Genomic DNA, 26,643 nt, shown 5'->3' with positions numbered 1-26,643 from the left:
AAAGAGGAAACCATACTCGTGCACACAGTCATAAAGATAACAATGCAAAAGAACTTGCTAAGGATTGTGGCTATTCTGCCATGCTCTTTTTTTACATGTACAGCTGGTTCACCATGCCATGCATCTGCCCGTGTGCCGCGCTCCAGTGCAGGAGCTGCAAGAGCAGTAACACTGTGACAAGTTGAGATAAAAACCTTAGAATAAGAGACTCAGGCTTCTAATAATGAGTTCCATACAGGTCCATATAGACCTATAAACCTACAAAAGATGGACTGCTTCTGTTTGTCTTTAAGATCTGGCTGTTGCAGAGTGATGCGTGTCCATCAGATGTCTGCAGCAGTACGTACCGGTCGTCTTGCATGGGCCTGACATACCCAGCAGACAAGATGTTGAGAGAGAGGATATTGGGGTCAATGATGGTCTCATCAGCTTCAGGGGTGTTGCGGAGACGTCCTAGGAAGGTGGAGGTGCGTCAGTCAGAGCAGCTCAGAGACAAGGCAGTTTCACTTTTGGTCCTGAAAACAAACTTACCCACAACAAGCTCACGGATTTCCCTCCACTCCAGGTCACCTCCTGACTCATGTACAATGGTGACAGTGATTCTCCTCTGGAGGCCCTGAGGTCGTGAACGAGGAAGAAGAAGAGGTGTTAATACTGTACGTTCATCACCTTTAAAGTATTCCAAATATCACATTTGCTCACAGTGTGATCGACACACCTGGTGCAGCAGGAATGTGCCGTGACAAGGCATTCCTCCTCTGTGGTCCACCACAGCAGGGATGTAGCTGGAGAAGACACAGATGAAAACAAGCTTACCAGTGCTGGACACATCTACGTCTTCTTCAGGGTCATTCTACTTATTCCTTAATGCTATCATTTCATGGACAGCTCTGCCAAATCATTCCAAACATCAGCAGAGTGAAAGTCACTCACTCTCCATTGGCCTCCAGCTCGCAGATCTCAAAGAACACCATGAGATCGTATTTGCTGTGGCAGGGTCCAGCCTGCGGGCGGGTCATAGCCGTCAGCTTGGTGGCAGGTACTGTGTTGAAAAAGGAGAGAGCGTCAGCCAGGTTGAGCGCAGACAGAGAGCAGACTAGTGGCTAACAGCAGGGGGCTGCTCTAACCCTACGAGGGAAAGAGAAAGGGAAGAAGAGAGGAAATCAGTGATGCAGGGAAAGAGAGGAACCTCCGAGTCCAGCAGACGGAGCTCCTTTCCTTCAGCACTTTAAGCAACTCTGCAGTCCTCTTTTAAAGGAGAATACCGCTAAATTCCCTTCATATGCACAAAGTCCTTGAACACTACCTATGCTGTTGATTTTCATTGTTTTGTAAAGCTAGTGTGACTATGAGTTTGCTGCAATCCTCTAATTTAAGGTAGTTCCCCAAAAGGAGTTCAGAGTTAGGAGAGAGCGTTCATGCAGCCCTGGAGTTTGGCCCAAGCTCAAGCAGAAACTGTATAAAATGTAGTATTTTACATAATGTGTTACATACCTCTGCACATATATGTAAGTATTTTATTCTATGGGAGCCAAAAACAGCCGTGCTTGCTATTATTTCTAACTGCTTTATCTCGAGATCGTAAGTTAATAATTTTGTTATCTCAAGAAAATGAGCTTTGTTTTCTTGAGATGACGAGATAATCAAGCCGCCCTCAAGAGAAGACAAAAGGTCACTTCCTCCTTTTAACCTCCTGAGTGTTTATCAGAGGTCAGAGTGTCAGGCCAGCATGCATAGATGGTGCCTTGCTGTAATTGATTTAAAGTGGAAAAAGTCAAATCAATCAGATCATTATTGATCAGCTCATTGGACTGTGCTTCAACCTCACTTTTATACATACTTCATTACACCCCCCAGGGTGGGGAGCGACTGGACAGTAACACATCTGCTGTTAGTCGTCAGCTGATGTCCCTTTATGTAAATACTGTCATATCACCAGGGAAAACATTCGTACAACAAATTAAAAAAATTAATAAAAAGTTTGTATGGTTTGTTTGACCCTCCCAAAGCCCCCCCCCCCGCAGTGTGAGGATGTCATGATCTGCTCTCATGAATCTTATGAAGTCATTTCCTCATAATAAATGATCTCATTATCATGGCAAAACAAGCTCTGTTATCTTGAAATAATTAAATAATTAACTTGTGATCTTGAGATGACGTTAAAATAAAGGATTAGAAGCACAGCCGTCCTCTGCCTCTGTCCTACACTGCAGCTTTCAAATGTCATTTCCTTAACTCTTTCCTTCGTTTTTCTTCATTCCAATAATTCGCTGTTTCCTGCCTATTTGGAGTGTTTCTTGTACTGCTGTAAAATGTAAATCTTCCCTCTGGGGATCAATAAAGTCTGATTTCATGTGTGTCATTTAGAAATACACAATGTAATGAACATCCCATTCAAGAAGAGCTCAAAGAGGGAACTGCAAGGAGAATCCACCACGCAGGTCAACAGTAAACACAGAGAACACCAGAGAGCCGATCCAACTGAATCCTGACACACGAAAACTCCCTTTTTATATCAGAAAGTCTCATTTTTAAAGCTTCGACTGGTCAGTAAGCAGGACTGGCTGGAATATAAACTGCAGCAGAGAGACTTTGTTCCACTTTGTGACACTCGATCTCCTCTACAGGACGCTCACATCACAGCATCAGTCACAGAACATCGACCCAGCAGCTGGAAGGACTTCAGTGCTGCATTTGAGGCATTATTCAGCAAAACTGCTGCTTGAATCTTCACATAAAGAAACACGTTGTGTTCTTTGGAATAGTAGTTAATGGATTAAGTGTAATGTTGCGTAACGGTCACTTGGCTCTGGAGTATTTTTTCAGTCACACCAAGATAAACAGTTGATATAAAAAGGCCTTCAGTCAGGATTCTCTTGGATCTGACATCAGTAACCAACCCGGCTTCTGAGCTTTAATAACTGAACAGATAGAGGTGGGTGGAGCTGTCAGCTGAGCTCGCTCATTTCCTTCTAGTAGGAAGGAAGCAGCCAAGCCAGCAGCAGACAGAGCGTGGCATGACAACGAGTCCACCAGCGCCCCATTGAACACATCTGGGACCAGGTATCGGATCAGGTCCAGCGATTTCTCCCGGTCCGGCGAGTCGTCGCAGTCAGCTGCTCGTACCCAACAACATGAAGCTAAGATGACATGGCTTGCAGGGAGACCAGTACAAAGACAATGCAACAGAAATAAATGGTGGAATTCAGGCAAAGTAAGCCAGGAAGCAGCGTGCTTACCTGGTTTGGACAGAGGCATCACTCGTGGGAACTGTCTTCTGCAGGGACGAAGTGGACTGGATGTGAAAACAACAACACATCGTGTGTCATTTAAAGAAAACATAACGAGATATGTTACATCTCTGTGAAGAAAATCAGTCAGATACCTGATGACGTCTTTACAGAGTGGAAGAAAAGGCTGCTTCTGATAGTGTCCAAACACCTCAAACACGATTGGCTGAGTCTTGATGTAGTCGACGAAGGATTTAGTCACTTCAACAGCAATCTATGAAAACAACACAGCGATGTTACTTCAAAACCCGACACGGCTCATCACGGTACGGGATCTGTACTGGCTGATGCTTCTTACATTCTGCACATGGTAGAAGCCAAGTGGGGGGCCACGGCCTGTGTTTTTCAGGGGTTCAGTGGAGAAGGCCTCATCGTGGCGGTGGATAAAACTGAGAGCAATCATAACGAAACATGTTTGCATGTAAAGCTGTGAAACAGAACTTGGTAAATATCAAAAGTCACATGCATTGAAAGCTTTCTGATGAGCTGCTTACTTGAACTGGCAGAAGATGTCGGCATATTCTGCAGAGATGCTGGAGGCTTGCAGGACCGTCACCCTGAAGGTAAACACATTGCCAATCGTCAGGTGCTCCAGGGTTGTGTCGAGCGGGCCGTCCATACCGGCCTTCAGCGGATTCTCCTGCTCATCTGCACCAGCTGTGAGAAACGCAAAGCAGAAGTCAGACGCAGGTGAAAGCTTGCATTCCAGGCAACCGGCCAAGTCGAGCTGATTGTACCCGCTTGTTTTCTGGCACCATGAACCAGGGATGGATCAGGTTTGGCCAGGACTTGGGGGTTTGACTTGGTTTGATGGCTCCTCGTTTCAGGCTTGTTCCATCGTGACTCTTTTACGTAGCAGCAGTCTGATGGCCAGGTGTGCCAGATTTAAGCCATTGTTGTTGCGACAGCACACACACACCAAACACACAAAACCTGTATCCATTCACACGTAATTATGATTACCCGCACATGTGTTGTTGTTGACCTCGTCAGCTGAGGGTCCCATTTCTGCATTCTGGCCCTCACCCTCCACGATACGGAGCTCCTCCTGGGAAATCCCTGTGCGGGACAGTCCTACAGAGCAGGTCTCGGACTGGAACTGCAAAAGCAAGGCGCCAAACTGACTGGTTAGCAGGTAATTATACACAGACGAGTCCTACATCTACTACATATCGTGGTCTCCTCTACCTTTTCATACTGCTGATCCTCAAATGAGATTTTGGCAGTGCCTGACTGCCTCACTCCTGAGCCGTAGTCGGGAGCTTCCTCGTCAGCTGGAGGGAAACACAAAGCACCTTCACTTCACTCCCTCAGGAAGTCACACACAGCCTGCCCTTTCAATGCCTTCATGGCCTTTGTCTCAGCGACGGCGGGGCTGAGGATCCAAGCCTTACCTGATATGGCCTGCACCGCCACTCGGAGGAAGCCCTTCACTTCCCCCTTCTCGCTGACGATGGCCACGCGGTGGACGAGGGGAACCGGATACAGCAGGTTACTCAGATAAACAAAAGCCCTGAAGAGGAGGCAGAACGCAGAGAGAGAGGACGAAAGATTAGAAACACACGAGCTGCGATGACGGCTCACACTTGATAAAATACCACTGGACTGGACAACAGAACACAGAGCTGCAAAGCAACCAAACAGAAGCTGGGACTGCTCTTGCGATGGCCATGGCTGCCCTTTACTATCGCTTTGTGGGGGTTTTTCCTCACCATCTATGACTAATGACATTCTCAGGACAAGTATGGGTCACATGCAGTATTCCTTAACTTTAGTACTGTACAGGTGAAAGCTTGGTGAGGATAAGGAGCATGTGTGTAAGGGTCAACTCTTTATTCTTTAAATGATTTACTAGAAGCCAGCTCACTACTAAGCTGGACAGAAGATGTTTTTCTCATTTCCACTGCTTAATGTTTGCATGCTACTGTGCTAACGTGTGCATTGTGAACGTGCCTCAATATGAAAACACTACCCTACATGTCAAATGTACAGAGCCAGAATGAGCACTTGAGGCACTTTGTTTTTGCATTAGATCTGAAGATACTTCAGGGGTAGTGACTTACTTTTGAGAGTATAAATGTGGGAACAGCTGCACTAGAAATGTTCCTCTGTCTTGTTTTCTCTAGTCTTTTAGCTACACTTCTTGATCTTGCAGTCAAGGACCACGGTAGGGGTAGACATTTAAGGGTGGAGAGTGTAAAAAGGAAGAGGCTTATGACAAGATTGGTGAGGTGCAAAGAAGGCATGCTCAGGACAAAAAAGGGTGAACAAAAATGCTTTCAACTTCTCGACTCAAAGGAATCAAAAGCAAATGGAACAGAAATCATCATACGGCACATGGCTCAGCTTGAATAAAAACTGCCAACAGCTTGAAATATTGTATGCTACACCAAAAACCAACGAATGACATCAGAAATCAAAGTGCACCTCCTGGGTCGAAGTGGTAATTTGTGCAAAGGAGGGGCATTGGTTCATCATCAGACGTATTCAAGTAAAAATTGACAAAAAAGGTCAAAATGAAAAGACTTGTGCTCTGGCATGCCTAAAAGAGACAGCTGCAGTAGAAACCAGCTCTTTCATCTTGAGATTTTGAGTCTTCCTTGAACACCACTTTGCTATTTGGTATGAGTAATTTCTCTTTAGTACTTATTCAGGTTTCACAGCGTGGTGAGAACATTTCACTGTGGGTTCCTGTGTTATGCAAATCAGACCTGAATATACTCCATGAGACATGTCAGTGCTTTGGCTAGTGGTCTTCTCTAAAAGCCGCTAGTTTGCATTTAGCCACACGTACGTGAGACACACACCTCAAGCAGCCGTTGAGCATCAACTTTGCTTGGATTTCCATGGAAACAAGGGGTATGAGCTGACCCACTCTGGGCTGACATAAAGGACTTGATTTAGAACTTCAATATGCAGAAGAAGCTTTTAGTTAGTGTGAAAAACCAGTTAGCAAAAAACAAAGAAAATCAAGCAACAGTCAGATTGGATGAGATTAAAGATAGAAAGCAAAAGATAAACCTTGAAGCCCAGAAATGTCTACTCCAGTGTCCACTCAGTATCATGTTCATGATGAAAATCTGTGTAGTGGTTTGACATTTGAGAGCATTTGTGTCTCAAACACGAGACACAGTGACAGTGACAACTGAGGCAGGGGATAAACACTGACGTGGCTACTTTGACTCGGTGTAATAAGCAAGCAGGAAGTGTCTAAGAAGATGCAAATATGAAATTCCTACCATCCAAAAAGTTGAGGTAGGCTCGGTTTTCAAATGTCCACTGAAGCTACTCAACCGAAATCCTCAACTCCATGTTGATTTTAACACAGCTTACACGTCCCAAGAGGACAGCTCAATGGAAAGTGTAGCGGGCTAAATTTCTGATGTGTTGCAGATCTAATGTACTCGTGCACCCACAGTCCACAGCAGAGTGAGCACTCTGTGAGAACACACTCTTGTGCTGTTTCAGTGTCGTGTTTTCATTTCACCCGTGCTGATGTCTATCGAGGGAAACGGACCCTGCGTCTCAGCGTGAAAGAGCTAGTTTCCTCCACCAGCATGCTCCCGAAACCTCACCAACCTTCCCACTACACTGAATAATGGTGAGCGGTCGTAAAAGGGATCCTGGCCTTCGCTGGAGCCTCGGCAGAGCTCTCCCTCATCATCATCATCATCATCATCATCATCATCATCATCATCCTCTCCCCCGAGCTCCAAGCACGGGTCGTCCAAAAAGATATCATCGTCCAGGTCCTCCAACTCCTCCAACTCCTCCTCCTCCCCTCGACCCTCCTGCTGCGGGTCAGCCAGCTCAGTAATTTCAGAGTTGGAGAGGGTCGGGGACGGGGTGGGGTCACTCATGCGCTCGCTCATGCATGTGTTGAAAATGGGGTTTCTGGTGCAGCCAGAGACATGGGAACTAGGTTAGTACAGTTAGATAGAAAGCACACACTTGTTCAAACAAGAGGGGCAGCAGAGAACCGTTTGGACTGGACCACAGGAGAAAACCCGCCCCCACCAAAACCTGCTTTTCCTGTCTGTTCTAGTGTACAGGACGCATGTACAGTGGAGACACAGAGGACAGATGGCAGAGTGCAAGACAAGCTACAAATGTTGTATTTTAACTGCTTTTTGCTGAGAGTGCAGTTAAGCGTGTCAGACCATGAAGACGATGATTTATGGCCTGCAGAACAAAGGCCGGTCACTTCTGGGTGTCACATGACTCCGATGTGGTTAGAATAAGGCTGGGTGATGTTTTGTATCTGCATTTCTTCATGTCTCTGTGATGCTGGGAACGTGAATTTACACCCTGGGGTTCAATGATATATTATCACATCGTATTTACTGACAAACTCTCCAATATCACGCGGCTGCTAGTGTTGAAAAGTGGCTCATAAAAGACTAAATGAACGCATAATTTAGATAAAGCAGAAAAACAATTTTCTCCAGACATGTGCGAGTGACTCCCTGCAGATGATCAAATCAAGTTTTATGAGTAGTTTCAGGAACAAAGACCACGCCTCAAACACATCCTGTTCCTTTGACTGGAAGAGTGCTTCAACCAAAAATCCAAGAACATCCGAAGAGACGGCTTCTCCACCCAGAGCAGCTGACACTGGTCCATCATCTCACTCCATCCATCCATGACCCAGATTTCTCCCTTCATCCCTCAACCATCATCCCATCATTCCACCATCCCTCACCCTTTCATCCCTTCACTCTCTACCCTCCAACCCTTCATCCCTCATCTCTTTGTCCCTCCTTCCTTCATCCCTCGACCATCATCCCCTCACCCCTTCATCCCTCATCGCCCCTTCCCTTCATCACTCGACCCCCATCCCTCAAACTCTCTACCCTCATCTCTCCATCTCTCACCCCCTCATCCCTCCACCCCCATCCTTTTACCCTGCTTTTCTCCCGCTGCATCCTAATACATTCTCCTTCACCTCTGCCCTCCTCCATCCATAAAACACATTAAACCATTAGAAATCCAGATCTTATCGGTATGGTCTTTGTTAATGAAACCACTGCTAACCGCCCTCCATCACCACTGCACTGAAACTGTGTCGTTACTGGGGGGCTTGAAGAGATTTCATACTAAAAAAGTCTTTTTAGGTCTACGTACAAATACACACTACAAATAAAAGTGCAACATCCAACTTCAGCTAACTGCTGATGCGTCATTCGTCTGGGAACTCGATTTAATTAGATGTGCTGCTTTTGCCACGTATACCTGTATTACTCGCCTATTGTGAGAACAGGAAGTCTAAACGAGCCGACAGGCCGCATATTTGAGGGGGACATTTTTGAGATTACTGCCTGATCATTTTTGCTTGTCTTGCAGGAGCTAAATAGCATTAAAGGCTTGATATGCTGAGTGTTATGTAAGAGGGCCATGTGACTGTGTGTAGGACCCATCTGCAAGAGAGAGGAGAAAGAGGGAGCTTGGCAGAGGTGGTGGAGGCTGTGTGCCAACGTGGGAGAGAAAGAAACAGCAGGCTTTGAGTAGGAGGACTGAAGAAATGTTCCACAGCCAAGACGTCCCATTAAAAGAGACGAGCCTGGCATCAATGAGTATGTACCGACCATTTCCACTGGCTGTCAAATCCGTCCTTTGTCTTAAAGCTGCAAGCTCGTGTTCAGGAGAAATACATTCACACTCCATTCAGTAATAAAGCACATAGAATTAAAAGCTGGAACTGGGCAGAGTTAAGACTTGCTCAGTGCTCAATTGATACATTTAAAAGGCGTTTTATGATCAATGATGCCAGTAAGTCCTTCATATAAATACATTTTTTAAAGTTGAGCTGAGATCTGATGATAGTGGTGCACTCAGAGCAGTCTGGAAACACCAGACTTCAGCGTGTAATGACAGAGAGACCATAATGAAGAGGGCTGCAGACCACTTCATTCTGGTGTTTCTGTCATTATGGTGCATTAGTCGACCACATGCACAATAAGTGGCCGTTACAGCCAACAGCCTCCCATTATCCTGACGTACAGCATGACGAGCACTGGGCTTCTGTTTGCTCGCCGCTGTTGACCTTTGCGCGAGTTCAACGCCGCCCTGTCGTGTCTGTATACTGTGCAGGGCCAGTGGCGTTCAGCATTTACCTGCCGACCAAACGGAACCAGGGGAAGCGGTCATAAAAGGGGTCTCCTCCGGTCATCACGTTTTCACAGTCTTCAGTGGTGTTGCTGGGCACATCGGCGGCGCGATCGTACATCTCTCTCATGAGATCGAGCCTCTGCCTGCAAGAAGCAGCAACGACAGGCTCATTAAGGCGCTGCGTGGAGTTAATGAGGGATGTTCTTCCTGTGATCTGCACTTTTTGTGAGATTCATCCCTCATCAAGACCCCACAAGCATGTTTTCTTTCTGAGTAGAGTAAATAGAGTACATACAGATTTGTATTTGAGTGAGAAAAGACAAGTTTTCATCCCCCCTCCAGTGTTCCCGTGTGGTATCAGAGAACAACCAACACCACTTTTCTATAAGTAATGACATAGTTTGGCTCCAGCAGAGGTTGGTGTCAGGATGGATGAAGAGTAGACGATAACATTAGGAGAGGAAGCCTGAGTTCATTCATTCATTTAGTCTATGATGGAGACATGAAAGCAAACACAAGGGAAGCAATCTAAACACAGATGGTGTCATTATGCTACAGCCTTTACACTGTGCAATCAACTTTGAATTCACGATGACAAGCTATAGAAAGGTTTAAGAGATTGTTTGTAATAAAAAATATTAATTAAGGCACACATATTCACAACTAACCAGTGGCTTATTAGCATGCATATTAGGGGCATACTGACTCTTTAGTAGTCATTATAAAGCACTTATTAATAATGCCTTATTCTGCGAGGTGACGTACTGATAACAGGGAAGCTGAATGATCTTAATAATCTAAAAACATCACATGTGAAGGCTTAAAGACTGGGGGGGCGTTCACGTACCTCAGTTTTTCTAACGTCCAGTAGTGGGTGGCTCCATTTTTCTGATCCTGCACCTCCACGGCCACAATGGTGCGCGGGAAGTGTCGTACCTCTCTGTCCTTACTCGCCTCTGGGGGCAGCAGGTCTGGAGGCAGGGGGGAGTAGAGGGTGTCTGTGAGCAGCACGAACTGGAACTGGACCTGCAGGGCACAGAAAGCACCGTCATGGTCACAGAGGCACATCGTGACGCCGATCGGAGGATGTGATGACAGAAACATGGCGGACCTTCTTCTTGAGCTCCACGCTGATGGCGTTGGCCTCCTTGAGGAAGATGGCGTTCCCCCATAACAGGTCACGCAGAGAGGTGAACTGGTAGCACTTCCACTTCCGAAAGCTCCACACAGCCAGCTCTCTTTCCCTCTCTGTCCATTGCACTGAGGGCAGAGCAGAAAACATTTGGTGAGAGTTAGCTCACCAACAACAGACACATGCACACGTCACATAATTTGCACTACCTTCCTCTTCTGGCTCCTCCTCTTCTTCGGGGGCTTCTGGGTAGTAACGGTCCACTTGCTTTTGAAGAGCCTCCAGCTTGCTCTCATAATCCTAGACAATTGATTAATGAAGACAAACGTCAAACACACATCTGTACTGTACATATAACATGTTCATGCGAAGCAGGCGGTACTGTACCAGTCTCTGCTGCTCCAGAAGGTTGTTGGCCTCCTCTCTTTCTTTGCGATACTGATCCTCCAACTCCTGCAGCCTGCAGACATGAACACAAGTGAACAACCAGGTTTGACAGAGGCGTTGCACCACCTCATTTGGTTTTTGCACCTGTGTCGCCAAGCAGCACACCATTTCCTGTGCACTGTGCTGCAGGCCTGCAGAATGTGCGGCTGTTATTTCATTTACCAGTGCAATTACTCTTCTTTCCTTCCCACCTTCCTTATCTTTCTCTATCTACAATTTTGTGGTGAGGTCCAATCAAAGTGGCTTACTATTTCCTCAAAGTACCTCTGCTCCATTTCCTGCTTCATGTCAATGCCCTGCTTCTCCAGCAGCTCCCGCTGGGCGAAGGCCCAGTCCACGGGCTCAGCGGGGGTTTCGGCACATGGGGTCCTCTCCCTCTCAGCTCTGGCCTGAACAGGGTGGTTGAACCGGAACACGTGGCTCTTACCCAGGATGATGCGATTTCCTTTGCGCGAATGAAAAATTGAAGTGTTAAAAGGTAATTCCAGGATTTTTAAGTGTCTCAGTGTGGGCTGTTAAACCAGAAACAGTCATTATATCACTGTGGTCAAAGCCACCAGACTCCTTTGACAAGAGCAGAACATTTAGCTCGCAGGTGGTCGACCACCGCCTCCATCAGCTAATTTGTTTGCATTATTGTGTGACTTTGGTGTTTTAGCATATCAGTTCAAATGGCCACCAGTTAAGGTGATCTATTGGACCAGTTCCAAAACCTTTTGTATTAGTGATTAAGACACCAAAATATGTAAAAACAGGGCCCTGGATTATAAATAGTGGAATAACCCTTTAAGCTAAAAGCATACTGTAGAGCAGTACTACACACATGCTGCTACTCCATATAAAGTAAAGGTGAAATTGACAGAGCAAAAGCCCATTGACCTGATCTGAGGACAGTGGGCTCCGTCACTCTCTTGCCGTTCACGTAAGTCTCAGCTCCTTCACACGGCTCCAGGACCACCGCTGCTTAGGAGCAGAGAAGGCAGTGTGAGGCTTCACTTCCTGTCTGTCAACATTAAACTCTGACGTACACAACGACCAGCAAGATGAAGATCACCCACTTTCTCCCGTTGGCCCAGTGGAGCTGGTGAAGGTGCAGTGCTCATCCTTGATGAAGTGGCCGCTGAGGACTATGTCCTGACGACTGGTGGCGTCTACGCGACCGACCCTGCGAGAGAAAAGACGACATGACGTCAGAGCAAACCAACAGTATAGTGCTGATGTAAAGTGTCAGCAGAACACGCATTGAGCACCTAAATACAGTATCTGACCTGGTGATGCCGTCTTTAATGTAGTAGAGTAGGCACTCAGACATCAGAGGATCCTCGTTAAGGTTCACCAGATGAGGTGTCTGACACAGAACAAGAAGAATTCACTAACTGAAGGAATTAGACACATAAATCATTCATCACCCATATGTTATTTACAATATAACATATTCATACACCGCACATCAGAGCGCTGAGAAACAATCTCCCCCAGTTACAAACATCAAACAATCAGCAACAGTTAAAAGCATGCAGTCAAATTCACTGAGCACAGCTTCACAGCAGGAGCATTTCATGTAGTCCCAGTCAGATGTTTCGGGGCTGCAGGCCATAAATCACTCAAACGGGGGCACAACTATTATCTTTCCCCCCATGTTTACACCCACTGACGCCTTCGGGGAGTGTTTGAAGTGAGCAATGAAGCAGATTTAAGATAAGGCTTAATGAAAAAGAAAAACCCTGGACTGATCTGCCTCAGCCTCGGCGAGGCTCCTGCTGAAGTGAGACTCAGAGCACTCAGAGGGGAAGCAGCTTTAAACACTTCACAGCTACAGACCTCGTTGGGGGAAAACAGCCCGACTGTGTCGATAAACACAGGCTGGGGCTTTCTAGGGCTATCGGAGGGCTTTGGGGTAAATAAACAAGCATTTTAGTGAATAATTTAAACGGTGTGAGATCACAGCAGACTTTAGGAGACGTCTAATATTTTCTTACCTTCTTAGGAGAGAACACACCAACTGTCCCGCCGTCTTCTCGCATTGCTACACCCATTTCTGCCAGCAAGGCCTCTCTGTGGATGGACGTCACACTCAGTGAAGCAAGCGGCTGCATGATTTGTCTTCATGTCAAAAGATCTCACTCATCAGTGTATAGTATAGTCTTCATATGAGATTTCTGATGCACAAATGCAAAGTGGTGCATGATGCACAACCACAGTATTTGCTAAAAATTCTCTTAGAAGCTTCAACTTCAGGTCAAGAGGAAAAAATAATAAATAATTTTAACTAGACTAGAAAAAGAGGATCATTAAGTATATTATAAACTATACTGTATCGTAGTAGTATTTCAACACTCTACGTGACAAAAGATAATCCTTTATTTATTTAAAAGAGCATTCTTTGATGTTCGTGTCTTTTGAATTCATTTCCTGTCGTCTCTCCATGTTCATGAATTGGTCTTTTTTTTCCACAGTTTAAAAAAAAACTGAAAAACTGAATAGCACGAATAAAATAAAATAAAGTGAATTAAAAATCTCACCTTTCCATTCTAATGGCTTCTGTCCTGCGGAGCTTTTCTTCCCATGTTTCATTAAGTTCAGCAATGATTTTCTCTGTTTCCTGACATTTCAAAGACAGTGATGATTAAAGTCAACATGGATGATGATGAGTTTTTCTTTTTCATGACAAATCCAACAAAAAGACTAAAACTAACAGTGAAGTGTTATCTTAGTATCCAAAGCTGGATATATCTTATTAATCTGTGCCACGGAGCTCCACCAATGTGGAAGAATTTCAGAAATACGCTGGTAGAATAACTTCAGACACCATAAAAATTGAACCTTTATCTGAACCTCGGATCTGGATCTTGGGACCATGTGAAACATAATATAAAACACTACATGTTACTCGCAGGCACCTCTGGGAAAAAGTGTTTTCTGAATGAATTAACATCCTGCAGTTCACCTGAAAACATCTTGTACAGTCTAAGAAGGAAACCAGCAGCCTATGAAAAATAAGGGACTCTTTTCTGGCCTTGCTACCATCATAAGACCCCTCAGCCAGTGAATTTATATGGAAACATGCTCTATTGTGCTTCTATCGACCACTTAATGTTGGAATAGTTTACTTGATTGAGTTTCTAGCAGTGGGTGGCTGTGGGTGGGGAGCAGCAGGAGATACTTTCTTTGTTTCTGTCTGTCTTTATCGTGTGTATTTGTCTATGGATTACGCTCAAGCTCATGCTAAAGCTAACAAAAACATCTCTGAATCTTATATTCCACTCCTGCCAATAGATCCCCCCGGATCCTGCACACTGGGCCTTTAAGATGAACGTCGGCACTGCAGTTCGAGCCTGTCATCCTGTGTTCACCTTCAGCCTCTCGATGGCCTCTTCGCTGCCCGGGCTGAACATGATGCGGTCGTGCAGACTGGCGATGGATCCTGCACGGCTGGACAAGGCTGAGAGAGACGGAGAGGGACTCATCCCCGTCATGGCATTGGTCACTGTGGAGAGATCATCCCTTTGATTCACAGCTTGGCCTTTATTGTTATTGTTCTTGTAATCGGATAGGTCTGTCGGGGTGGGGCGGGGGCGCGGCGTGTGTACAGGAAGTGGAGTCGGGGTAACGGATAACAGGGAGTAAAGAAAAGGAGGAAAGCAAACAGATAAGGAAGAGAAGAGAAGGGAGAGTAGAAAAGAAAAAGAAAGAAGATATGTGGCCTGAAACAACTCACAGAAAGTCACAAAGAGAAATTTGAATTGCGAGTACACAAGCGAGGGCAGCGGCAGCAGGAAGCCACGCGCAGAGAGGACCAACTGAAGGGATGCAACAAGGACGCCGCCCGGCCATGACCAAAGGAAATGCAGCTACAGCACAAAGCTTCAAGCAGAGCATCATATGCAGGAACATTCAGAAACAAGAGCATGTCAAACTGCCATTTATATACTGTTCATCTGCCCTCTCAGATAATCTAATGTGAGACAGGGACTCTGCTGCTCGCTCCCAATCAAGCAGCTTTAATAGCAAAAACAAAATTAGCCGCCATGTATGGAAAATAAAATGGAGAAACTAGGCCGTCCTTTGTGCAGAGACATAATGACTCATTTGTAATAGGGTCATGCTTCCTGCAGAGAAGACTGCGAAGCCAGAACTCTCAATTAAGATTCTTATCTGAAAGCAGCCAGATGAGTTTAGTGCTCGGTGTGCTTCTCTAAAATTAGCAATGTCAAACAAATCAAAGCAGAAATGCAGCTCTCAGTCACGGCAAACATGTCCTCACCGGACATTTCTGAAGCAAAGTTCAAATCATTTCTATTTATCCAGCGAGTCAGACCTGATTTTACATCGTGTTCCCTGTTTTCTGTGTTTTTTCTTGCGATCGTTGTGGCCTTTGACAGATTCTACAAAATAAAGAATAGCAACCCTGCAGCTGCTGCTATGGCAATGCAGAGTAATAAATTGGGAAAGTGTATCACACCCGTCCATCTGGACAGGCTGCTGCCGGCTCGAGATGGATCACATAATATTGCCTTCGCAGAGCAGTTGAGACAATAAAAATTTATGGCGTAAAATGAGACGTCTACCTCAAAAGACCCGCATTATGCAAGTGATAATACTCTCCCTGAGACTGAGGGCTTTCGGCTGCGGCTGCCAACAGGAGGCGATAGAGCCAGACAGACCCTGCCAGGGGACGGGGGGCTACAGTTTCTACATTAACCAAGGAATTCAAAGACTGGCGAGAAACATATTTCGTTATAGTCCTTAGCTTCCATATTGTGTTGCTCTGCTTTGTTGTTTCATGAACAATTAAGCTCAGTCGCTCCGCTGCCACGGCTGTGAAGCCATACACAGATCTCTGCAGCACATACAGACCTGGACTACGTGCTATTTATACCCCATTAACATTAGTCACTGTACTTCAGTCCTGGGCGATTCTTTGTGAAACTGTAGTGCTGCAGAGAACACAGAAAAGCTTCTATTTGCGCACAATCACAGTAAGCACCGGCGATGCTAAGCTGCCACAAGAGCAAAAGCAAGAGGCAGAAAACACACATTTCAAACCCTCTATGTCAGCACCAGACGCTCGATATGCTGAGAAGAGAAGATAGAGAGTGACAGAGAGAGAGGAGGTGAGACAGCGTGACACAAAAACGTTCATACATCCAAACATTCACTTGATATCTGCTGCACGTCCGAGCAGAGCAGCCGACGTAAACACACGTCGCTTCGGCTCCACTGCTGCGTTTTCCTTTCTGATGACAAATGTTGTCAGTCGCCGTGTTTCCATCGAGGTGTTTTATTTAGCAAAAATGTTTTTATGCTCGCTTGAGGCGGTTTTTGCCTCTTTTGAAAAATGGGAGATGGAAACACGTTTGCCAAATAAGTTCTGCCATAGTTCACATGAATGATGAGGTGTTTCTGCTGCAAAGCCCAAAGAAGAAGAAGAAGAAGAAGAGGCTGTTTCTGCTGTCGTCGTCGAACTGGGCTAACCCTAACCCATAATGTGTGAAAACATGGCTGGCTGTACCAACAACAGCATGAAACACGGCCGACAGATTCCTGCCGACCTCTCTGCGTTTTCCTCTCAGGCGTTTTAAGCAACTTCTGATGAATTCGCTCCAAACCAGATTATGGAAATGCACCAAATTTCTTTTTTTTGGTTTTATTTCAAAATGTAGCTTAAATTTCGCTCTACAATAGATGGAAACACGGCTAATGAATCATTTACGGGTTCAGTCACAACAACGGAAAAAACACATTTTTGTGTGTGAAGATGTGATGAAGAGGAGTACAAGGTGCCTTCACTTCCTGTTGCTGACCTGCGCTATTAGAATGAAAACACTAAAGCCTACATTTCCCATAATGCAACTCAATAGCATCTTCTCATTAGACCCTCTGTGTCTTGTGAATGACTTTAAACGACTTTCTATGACAGGCTAACGTTGGCTATCTTAACATGCTAGCTCTAGAAGCTAATGCTCGAAACAACCACAACATGGGCGTAAAATGCGCTTTGCCTGTTCTGCAGCCTAAAGAGAACCAGGATCTGTTCATTCACGTCTTCCCATTGATTTTCCTGCTCTGGCTCTTAATTTGCTTTGTGTTCTTTGTGAACGCACATCAACACACACGACGTTTGTGAGGAGCAGCGCCTGAGAGGACGCTGTGAGGGCTGATTAACGATGCACCATTAAGAATCGAGTGCGCGCTGACAAAACCATTACCAAACGTTTGACATTCAATAGAGATACAGCTAATGGTCACATAAAGCACGATCCCTTACTCTCGATGATGTCACCCAGGCCCTGGGCGTAGAGGAGATCCTTCAGACGGGACACCTCCTCCTTCAGCTCGCGCACCAGCCGGTTGTTGGGGTCCTCATTGATCACTGCGTTGCAGCGAATCTGTTTGGCTCGGTCTGCGTACCTGTGGGTGTAAGGGAGGGATCGTTGGGCACGCTGACACAGGTGACACACACACACACACACACACACACACACACACACACACTCTCCACCCCCTGACATCACACATCCACATGATTCTGCAGCCTGGCAAAGCGACTCGTGAAGGGTGTTTGAAGTGTGAATCAGATGCACGCCGCTGAGGAGGACGTGTATTACACAACACTGCGGTCTCACTGGCACCCACGTCCTTCAAAGCCACATCCAGCAGCTGTGTGGGAGGAAGAGGATGCAGCCGAAGACGGCGGTCTGCTCTCTACCTGAGTGTGCTGAGGGTCTCGTCGTAGTTGATGTCAGCTGGGCTCAGGGCGGCAACCATCGCGGTGCGAGAATTCCCCCCTGACGCAATCAAGAAAAACACTTGAGCTTGTCTGATGGATCAGTGAGAAACACCGAGCTGTCACACAAAAACCCTCATACCCAGGTTTTCCCTCAGCAGCCAGGTCAGAACTGAGTCTCTGTAGGGGATGAAGCTTTCCACCTTCTTCTTCTTTTTATTCTGAGAAACATTAAAATCAGCTCATTTAGCAGCTTTTAGGTGAGGAAAAGCAATAAATAAGTGAATCACAATTTAAAGAAATACTTTAAATAAATTACCTTATTTGACCCAGAGTCCTAAAATGAAGACGACAGTAAAATTAAAATTAACATGTTTATCCTCCAGAGCGTGTGTTTTATATTCTAATGTGCAATATGCAGGTGTAACACATACCACTTCTGCCAGAGCAGAGATGACTTTCCCCAATGTCGTTAGAGATTTGTTGATATTTGCACCTTCCTGTGATAGAGCGAGAAGCAGAGAATGATATTTACATTGACAGTGATTAACTGCTTTAATATGGATTTAGTCTATAGTAGCGATATATAGTACAAGGACGTGTTTTCAGATGTGTGTTCGATGCTGTGCAGCGCAGCGTTTCACCTTCAGCCGGGTCCCTTTGGCTCCAGTAGAGTCGGCCCTCTCGCTGCCGGCCAAATCCACCAAACTTATTTTACTGACCTGCAACAGAAAACCCAACAAATTAACTGCAACACGAAACGCTGGAGCGATTCATCTTTATCCCAGAGACCGGTTTCATTAAAAAAACATCATCGTGACAGTGCGACCTTCAAGCAACTATTGATTTCCAATTCAGGACAGCATTTAAACCAGCGTCATCAATCAGCTCGTGGATCAGCGGAGGCAACAGCTCGATGTTAAAGAGGTTCGCTCAGGATGTGATTAAACTACCTTCTCAGAGGTGTTATCGGTCTCGGCATCGTGGCGTTTCTGAGTGAATATGATGTTAAAGACGGCGTGAGAGCGGCTGCTTGTCTCATTCATGTTGGTGGCGGCCACAGTCCTGTGAACAAGAAGGTGTTTGTCAGTCAGTTTGTTTGTTTGAGTCTCTGATGATGATCAGTCTGACAAACACGGACAACACACAGAAAATGCAAACATGCATATAAATAATCAGCTGAATCTTTCCTGCATTTCATCTGAAATGTCTCCGACTTACTCCTGATGTTTAATTCAGGCTTTAACGTACCTAAACTCCTGGTACCCCGCACGCACATTTGTCTTTTCTCTGCCAAGAACAAAAAATGGCGCACGGTGTGAATGAGCGAATGAATGCACAGCGCCATCACCTGGCCTTGTTTCCAGAGTCCATCAGGTCCTGGATGTCATTGTAGGAGGTGACAGCCAGCTTTGACAGGTCCTCCACGTACGGTCCCATCAGAGGATGCTCTCGAACACGCAGGTTGCCTTTATTTTTGGGGTTCAGCAAGTCCCGCACACGCTCGCAGTAGATTTCCATGTAGCTCACCTGTTCGGATTCAGAACATGAGCATGAACATTTAGAACAGGTGTCAGGTTCAGGTGTGCGGTACATACAGTGTCTTCTCTTTGGGTGAATGATAAGCTGTTATCCCCCTCCCCATCCCTCGTAGCAGACAGAGTATGGAGGGGCAGTTTAGTGGAATATCTCGTCTCGTCTGCTGACTCATCGATCCTGATCTGATTGAGGTTTATAGTATCTAAACCTCGACATGGCTCTGAAACATCAGCATTGATAAATCCATGGTGCTGTCCGTGGTGCTGAATGAGCAGATTTGTAGTTTTTCTCTCAGTCCTTTCTGTCAGCTTCGTCTCGAATGTGTGATATTCTTCAAACTATAATACTCAAACTATAAAAATACTGCACCGCGCTTACCTCCACAGAATAAGACATGCTGTTGTCTGTGTTGTCATTGATCTTCGTGAAAAGATCTTCACACAGCTGGAAGGAGGAAAGTAAGAGCGTTACTTCTGATTTACGACACCTGAGAATTCACCATGATCGTTGATTTATTATCAGCGCTGTTCAGCAGCTTCGTACCAGAGGAATGATTCCTTGCTGGTCCTTCACGTCCTGTTTGCCCATCATGGTGTAGGACTTGCCAGCGCCCGTCTGACCATAAGCAAAGATGCAGACGTTGTAGCCCTCGAAGGCATGCAGCAACATTTCTTCTCCGATGTCTTTGTACACTCGCATCTGAGAGGCATAATTGACGTCCTCGGGCTGTGGAGGGAGATCAGCAATCAGCCGCACGAACCTGACAGATGTGACAAACGGTCATGTGTGTGTGTGTGTGCAGCGTTTGCGCTGCGGGGGTGCAGAGAGTTACCGAGGTGTGGGACCAGTAGGAGTAATCAAAGTTGAAGCTCTTGTTGTCTTTGGCCTGCTTGGGGTTGATGATGGCTGAAAGACAAGGACAAGGCACACGGGTGAGAGGGAGGCTGAAACTGGATCCCAGCTGTGTCGTGTTGTGCTAACAGAGCCGGGAAAGCTGCAGTCATCTGCAGTGTTTGGGCTCTAAACCCAAAGAGCCCCACGATGCACAGTTCAGCCTGATGGTGGCGCCGGATTTGCTGCTTGCCAGGTTTCCACCAGCAGCCATTTTGCAGCGCTCAGACTCAGCTGGTCAGGCTCAGCTCGTCTTTCAGGACTGTGAAAGAAAACTCAGGCCTGAGCTGCACTTCATCAGGCTCAGCTGTCCTCTGTTAGCCTTCACACACAAGCTGCCTCCACTAATCGGACATTATTCTCTTTTTTTAGCTCATAATTATAATAAACTCATCAACAGCTGCAATAATTCAATGGTGCAATGTTACGGTGTATATGTATATTATTTATAATGCACTATTCTACTACTATTATTATATTACTACAATAGTTATAATTTTTTTATTACTATTTGTATATATTGTTATTATCTGTAGTATTATAGCATCAGTATTAGCAGTAGCAGTGTTCTTGTATTCTATTATTCTTCATCTATTATTCAACAGACATGTTTCTATATAGACGGCTGCTATTCATTATAGCATAACACTCATATTTACATTTATATATTTCATATTGTTGATTTATATTGTATTTATATTGTATTTACATATTTTCTGAGGTATTTCTTATTTCCTTTTCCTATTTTATGACTGTTGTACGATGGCAGCAGCTGCGACTGATCCATTTTCCCCTCTGGGATCAATAAAGTATTGATAGACAGATATAATTTGAGATTTCTGTGTGTCCACCGCAGGCATCCATTAAGCAGAAATCCAAGTGAGTCAAAGCCACCGTTCTTCTCTTCTTACAGACTGATGGTGGTCAGTGTTTCATCTTAAATCCCAGTCTGAACTGGGATGTACTGGTCTGGTACATTTACATCTCGAGGATGAGCAGCGATGAATCTTTGTAGTTCGATTACGATGCCTGATCGAATCATTTCCTGCTGATTACTGACCTAAATGGACATTAGATATGTCTGCTTCGTGACCCTTTCCAAACAAAACTGAGGTCCTCATTCACTTTATGACGACAACACATGGCTCACTGCCATTTACACTGTGTAATACAAGGCAAAATATCAAATATGTACATGTAAATGGAAGGTTGTTGTTTCTAAAGACGTTCTTCATACTCCAGATCTGAAATCAAAGGGTTTTTGTGTGGATACTAACTAACTAGCTAGCTAACACCTGTTAGCATGCCCGCTGCCCACCCAAGAACAGCATGTGTAGTTGTCGTGTGGTTTGGCGATGCCAGTCCTGAAAATGCTTCCTTCCTGCTCCCAGAGCTCCAGACACCATTTTCTCTGCTAATGCAGATACGGTCGATAATAGAGGAAAGGGCCCAGGGCTAAGTACGCTCTCAAGTAAGTGTACACACTGTTATTTCCTCTCTACACTGCTGCTGTGTCTCCAGCTATGAAATATAGGCCAGTGTGGCCGACTCAAGTTTCGGGTTTCAGGCCTGTTCCTCGCCATGATACAAAGATGAGGCCTCGTTTCCTGGCCATGACGTGTTCAGGTGCTCTGCACGACGGCCAAGTATGAACACAGAGGCACTACAGTTCACACACAGCTCCTCTCCACATTTATCTGCACTTTGCTGCGAACCACAGCTACAAAATCACTTTCATTAATCAGCTACAAACGTCCGTACAGCTCATTTCCTCCACTGCGTCACAAATGGACTAATACAGTAATATGTCATGACATCAGACATCCAGTCAGACATAAATAAATCTGCTCAGAATTCACATTAATTAAACAAAAGCTATTAACCCTCCACTCATCGCATCTGTTGCTGTTCCAGTTTACTTTAGCGTTGTGAGCCTTTATAAAGCCACACTGCTCACATGTTCTGGAGACGAGCAGCAGCTGGGCAGGTGTTTACAACTTATGGTTGATGAGCCTGTACTGATCCACAGAAGGGACACTTCAGCAGCACAGACACAGAAATAAGTGCAGCTAAAAAGAGAAAAGTAATGGAAATCTGGTCACTTTCATTTCTCTGCTACATTTCTGACCTGCATTAACACACATCTCCTCCATCACTGAAGAAAAATGAGCGTTTCACAGCACACTGACACGTAGACGTGCACGCATACTGTATATCTAACACAGCCTGACAATGAAGGAAGATCTCAAGCTGCCACGTGGTGAAAATGGGGAAGAAAGTCTGGACTCTCTGACAGAATCACCAAATCAAAAAGGAGAAACCGAACCAGAAGCAGAGCGTCTGCAGCACGACGTCCCCTCGCTGCTTACTCATCTCTGATTGTGGTGTCATTCATACAAGATGCCCCCCCCGACGAATTCTCCCCCACCGGAAAGAAAAGCACCTTGCTCTCGGATGAGGTCATCGAAGCACCTTGCTCTCGGATGAGGTCATCACTTCGGAGCGGCAGTGATTGGCAGCGTTACAGTCAGACGTGGGGCGGGGCTGCCTGTTGGAATGGAGCTCCGTTGATTGGGTGGTGTTGTCAGCGGTCACATCTTGCACGTCACAGCTCCACCTGAGGCGGATTTAGCCGCACTTTCAGCACACCGGGCACGTCTCCCAGCGTTTACTACCTGCCTCTCTTTTCCTGCTGGCGGCGTTCTCGTAAAGCTCATCAGTTAATGCACACATCCACCACATCCACACACTGATGTGTCTGCACACACTGACCTCTGCTCTGAGTTTAAGTGTGTTTTTACAGCACACAAATCACATCTGAGGACGACAGAGAACGTAGATTTATGTATTTTTTTCAAAGCGCGACACGAGATCCAAAAAATAATGAACCAGCAGACCATTTAAAATGAATGGAAGCTGTTCGGGACACAAAAACCATTTATCTGACGCCTCTAGAGTCACTGATTATCTATCACACAGTCCTTGACTGTATTATTATATTACATTGAATGATATCGTATTACTATAGTCAGCATCATTTTTACTATGTATGCATTTTAATCTTACTCTTAAATTCTTATTTTGCTTACCATTAGCACATTTGCATTTACTCATAGCACATCCACATTTGCCACCACTGATTTGCATTTTTACTATAGTTCTCAGTATTGTGGTTATGTCGTCTTTATAGTCGTTTTTTACTTTTTGTAGTGTCTTTTTACCTGATTTTACACCTTTTTTGAGTATTTCATCCCTCTTTCTAATTGTGTTTTGAGCAGTTTGTAACAAAGCAGGAATGAATAAAGTTTTCTTCAGAGCTTCTTGTAAATAATTGTTTGCTGTCCGTTAACTTGAAGTTATTTTGCTCCTTCGTGCCACCAACTTTCATTTTCATCATCAAATCATCTGCCAATTATTTTAGCATTTTTTTGACGGATTCGTCTGTTTTAGTTTAAAATGTCAGAAAGGAGTGAAAAATGTTCCACATCTCAGGTTAACGTCTCTTCTTTTGTCTGGTCCAAATAAAAAAGCAAACATTCACATTTAAGAAGCTGCTATTTTGCTTGAAAATCACTTCAAAGTATTTGATGATCAGAATTGTTTGATAGCTGATTTGTTTTTCGTCAGTCGACTAATTTATTGATTGTTACTCAGCTTCAATGGTAACTTTATTTTTAAGGTCCTTGAAGACACTGGAGGGTATGTTTGAATAACTGATTATATATGAGACGTCATGTGATGAGTGAGTATTGTAATTTGAAGCTGAATAAAGAGTGTGTATAATAAATAAATGTAAATAAAAAGGTGTTTGCTTTCATCTTTCACCAGCACGCACCACTGCTCGTCACTGTCAGCGACGTCTCGCACGATTTATTCTAATTATAGCTGTGATTATATGACCTAGTTTCATTTTAGCTGTCATACATCATATTTTCATGTTTATCTTTGTCACAGCTGCCAAGTCTTCATAACTGTGACTGAGTGACGCTGGTGCGACTGTCACGGGTGACCTGCCCCAGTCAATAGGAGAGGAAATGTGGCTGCGTCAGCAGGTCTGGCAGAGGGGATGTGAACCCCCTGACAGAGGCTGGAGGAGAGCCACATGGATGCTATATTCAGCAGCAGCAGCAGCAGCGGCAGCGGCAGCGGCAGCGGCAGCGGCAGCGGCAGCGGCAGCGCTGTGTGTAGCCGGCGTGCTGTCTGCTGCTTTCTGTTGGACCTCTATGCAAGTTCACTTTATCACTTAAGCAGTTTATCGGTGCCAAAATTTGCATTATGCAACAGCAAACATTATGCTAATGAGGTCTTTAGTTGCGCTAAAATTGAAAAGAAGCAGCATGAATCCGCTTATTTATCCTTAAAATAAACTCTTCTTGTGTGAATGAGTTTTCAGGAGTGTGTCCACAGGCAGACACACAGAATATAACACAGCAACATACATTTAGCCTCGTGGTGGGAGAGGTTGTGCAGATGTTGCTAACATTTCCAAAGGTTGAGAATAAAAGAGATATTTTGAGTCAGTCCAGTCGTGTTTTTCCTCTAATACAAATTTCAATCCATCCACCCAACAGTCTTCTACAGAGAGGCCTGTTTTTCCTTCAGGTCTGTCCCCTGCATCTTAATTAAGGTCAGCGTGGGAGGGAAGAGCTCTCAAACAACGAGATTACTGCCATTCTCCCGCTTTGTGGGAACTGGGCTATTGACCCACACATGAGTGTCAGACGGCACAAAGCAGAGAGCGAGACACACACAAAAAAACCCACAACTCCTTCTCCTTCCTCCTCTCCTCGGCCAAGACTACAAAAAGACAAGGGGGCATTTATATGCTGCCTCTGTACCCCCTCCAGCGGGCGCAGCCAATGGGCTTTTTCATGACATCAGTGTGCTCACATCCTCCAGTTCACATCCACAGCCATTGACTCAGTGTGGGAGAGAACAATCTGCTCCGCTCAAAGACCTGCAGCCTCACTCAAAGCGTCTTTGTGTGGCTCGGACCAGCGGGGAGTTTTCTGGTGCTGCTGACATAATGCTAAACTCAGTTTAATCTCAGGATTTTAAGGCAGCTTGATTAAACAGAATCAGGATTTAGGCCTGACTAATATGTGTTTACACACACCTGCTTTTGTCTGTGAAGTGATCAGTCTTCTTTTTATCATGTCAAACTGAAGAGCTTGCAGATTTAACAGGATGCAGGTCTGATCATATTCTTGTGTGACTTATAAAAATAAACACCAGGAGCAGCCAGTTTTGGCTCGTCCTCTCTTTTACGGACGAGTAGTCTGTGGCATGTGTTATACGGAGCCTCGACGGCCTGACTGATGCTGCATACTGTTGAATGAGCCACGGTACAGTTTGTACTGTAAAAGCACTCTGTTGGTTTGTCTCCAGAGGTCTCCAAACAAATTAGAATAGTCTGGTGAATAATGCAGTGCCAGCAGGAACCGTCCAAATTAGCATAAAGTAAAGAACAAGCAAACACCACTCTGATTATCATGGTGGCACGCCAGCGAGATTCACTGAAATTCAGGTGTTTTCAAGTCACATGTACTTGGCTATCGTGCTCAATTAAAAACAGAAAACAGGCTGTATGTAAAACCAAAAAGGACGTCTCTAAGGGCGTTTGGTATCCACACTGTAAATATGCTCCCTGTGGATTACAGAGCCTCTGATCTGAGTTTACACTGCTGAAGGAGACAATGCTGACAGCAAAACGCTCATCGTCCACTGCTGCAGAGACAGAAGCTGAGCTCTCTGCCAAGGTAATGACACCGGTCTTACTGCAGGTGTCAATGAAATGTAGTCACCATCAAGGACGAGGCCGAGCGAGAGCTGCCCGAGCAGCAGCCGTCACTGGATGAGCTGCCCCTCTGGAGGGAGACGAATTATAACTGTTTATGCCGAGGCTGCATGAATATGAGTTAGCCATACATGCTAAAGCTACTCGTACTGGTGTCATGTGACACTGTAGCATCCAAGTTAGGTGTTTGTCATTGCTCCAGGTGAGGAAATGATCAGCAACCAATGATATAACCACTGGGACGCCCTGTGCATAAAAACCACTGCATAAGCTTTCAAACAATATGAAGCTTTTGTGTCAATGGTGCGTTATGTTATGCAATCACACGAGCTAGCCAGTTAGCTAGCTCGCATAGGCAGCAGCGTTAGGGTTAATTGCTTTCCCTAAAAATGTCTGCGCACATCTCACGTGAAATATTTGAAGGTTAAAAAAAGTTTTAAAAAAAAGGAACAATTAATTGCATTTTTTTCTTAAAGATTACAATCATTCAGTCCAGCAAGAAACTAAATGCAACAAATCACACAGCTAAAATATGACAGGCCGAAAACGCCACAGAGCTTGATGTCTAGTCACCCATGACATGAGGAAGGAGGGGGGAGACGGCTAAATTAGGCCAAACGGTAAATATTTCAGGAAGCCTCATCCATTATTGACAAACGGCTTTACCTTGCTAAGCCGGCTACATATCGAGTATCTTTCCAGTCTCATCTCG

The 26,643-nt window shown here is 45.2% G+C and overlaps 1 protein-coding gene across 10 annotated transcripts in view; it reads right to left on the bottom strand.

Annotated features, from left to right (window-relative positions):
• Window positions 1-26,643, bottom strand: part of kif1aa (kinesin family member 1Aa) — a 40,219-nt gene that overhangs the window by 10,641 nt on the left and 2,935 nt on the right. For 3 of the 10 annotated variants that reach the window (XM_070961468.1, XM_070961470.1, XM_070961474.1), the window contains exons 3-36: window positions 20,076-20,149; window positions 19,787-19,969; window positions 19,622-19,687; window positions 19,056-19,234; window positions 18,658-18,769; window positions 18,349-18,426; window positions 18,139-18,204; window positions 18,024-18,041; window positions 17,847-17,925; window positions 17,687-17,765; window positions 17,246-17,388; window positions 14,331-14,464; window positions 13,500-13,579; window positions 12,957-13,032; window positions 12,246-12,325; window positions 12,036-12,142; window positions 11,857-11,940; window positions 11,242-11,422; window positions 10,918-10,990; window positions 10,740-10,830; window positions 10,510-10,658; window positions 10,246-10,424; window positions 9,404-9,541; window positions 4,685-4,803; window positions 4,479-4,564; window positions 4,254-4,389; window positions 3,785-3,947; window positions 3,589-3,679; window positions 3,386-3,504; window positions 3,240-3,295; window positions 934-1,042; window positions 719-785; window positions 532-616; window positions 348-453 (exon numbers count right to left, since the gene is read on the bottom strand). In XM_070961468.1, coding sequence (XP_070817569.1) covers window positions 348-453; window positions 532-616; window positions 719-785; window positions 934-1,042; window positions 3,240-3,295; window positions 3,386-3,504; window positions 3,589-3,679; window positions 3,785-3,947; window positions 4,254-4,389; window positions 4,479-4,564; window positions 4,685-4,803; window positions 9,404-9,541; window positions 10,246-10,424; window positions 10,510-10,658; window positions 10,740-10,830; window positions 10,918-10,990; window positions 11,242-11,422; window positions 11,857-11,940; window positions 12,036-12,142; window positions 12,246-12,325; window positions 12,957-13,032; window positions 13,500-13,579; window positions 14,331-14,464; window positions 17,246-17,388; window positions 17,687-17,765; window positions 17,847-17,925; window positions 18,024-18,041; window positions 18,139-18,204; window positions 18,349-18,426; window positions 18,658-18,769; window positions 19,056-19,234; window positions 19,622-19,687; window positions 19,787-19,969; window positions 20,076-20,149 — 3,586 coding nt within the window. Of the gene's footprint in view, window positions 1-347; window positions 454-531; window positions 617-718; window positions 786-933; window positions 1,043-3,239; window positions 3,296-3,385; window positions 3,505-3,588; window positions 3,680-3,784; window positions 3,948-4,253; window positions 4,390-4,478; window positions 4,565-4,684; window positions 4,804-6,869; window positions 7,185-9,403; window positions 9,542-10,245; window positions 10,425-10,509; window positions 10,659-10,739; window positions 10,831-10,917; window positions 10,991-11,241; window positions 11,423-11,856; window positions 11,941-12,035; window positions 12,143-12,245; window positions 12,326-12,956; window positions 13,033-13,499; window positions 13,580-14,330; window positions 14,534-16,014; window positions 16,054-17,245; window positions 17,389-17,686; window positions 17,766-17,846; window positions 17,946-18,023; window positions 18,042-18,134; window positions 18,205-18,348; window positions 18,427-18,657; window positions 18,770-19,055; window positions 19,235-19,621; window positions 19,688-19,786; window positions 19,970-20,075; window positions 20,150-26,643 lie in introns of all 10 variants that reach the window. The other 7 variants (XM_070961467.1, XM_070961473.1, XM_070961464.1 and 4 more) reach the window with 6 other exon arrangements.

Source organism: Chaetodon trifascialis, chromosome 4 (genome assembly GCF_039877785.1).
Source record: "Chaetodon trifascialis isolate fChaTrf1 chromosome 4, fChaTrf1.hap1, whole genome shotgun sequence".
In the NCBI taxonomy this organism is placed as follows: Eukaryota; Metazoa; Chordata; class Actinopteri; order Chaetodontiformes; family Chaetodontidae; genus Chaetodon; species Chaetodon trifascialis.
This window is presented reverse-complemented; position numbering and strand designations above follow the sequence as displayed.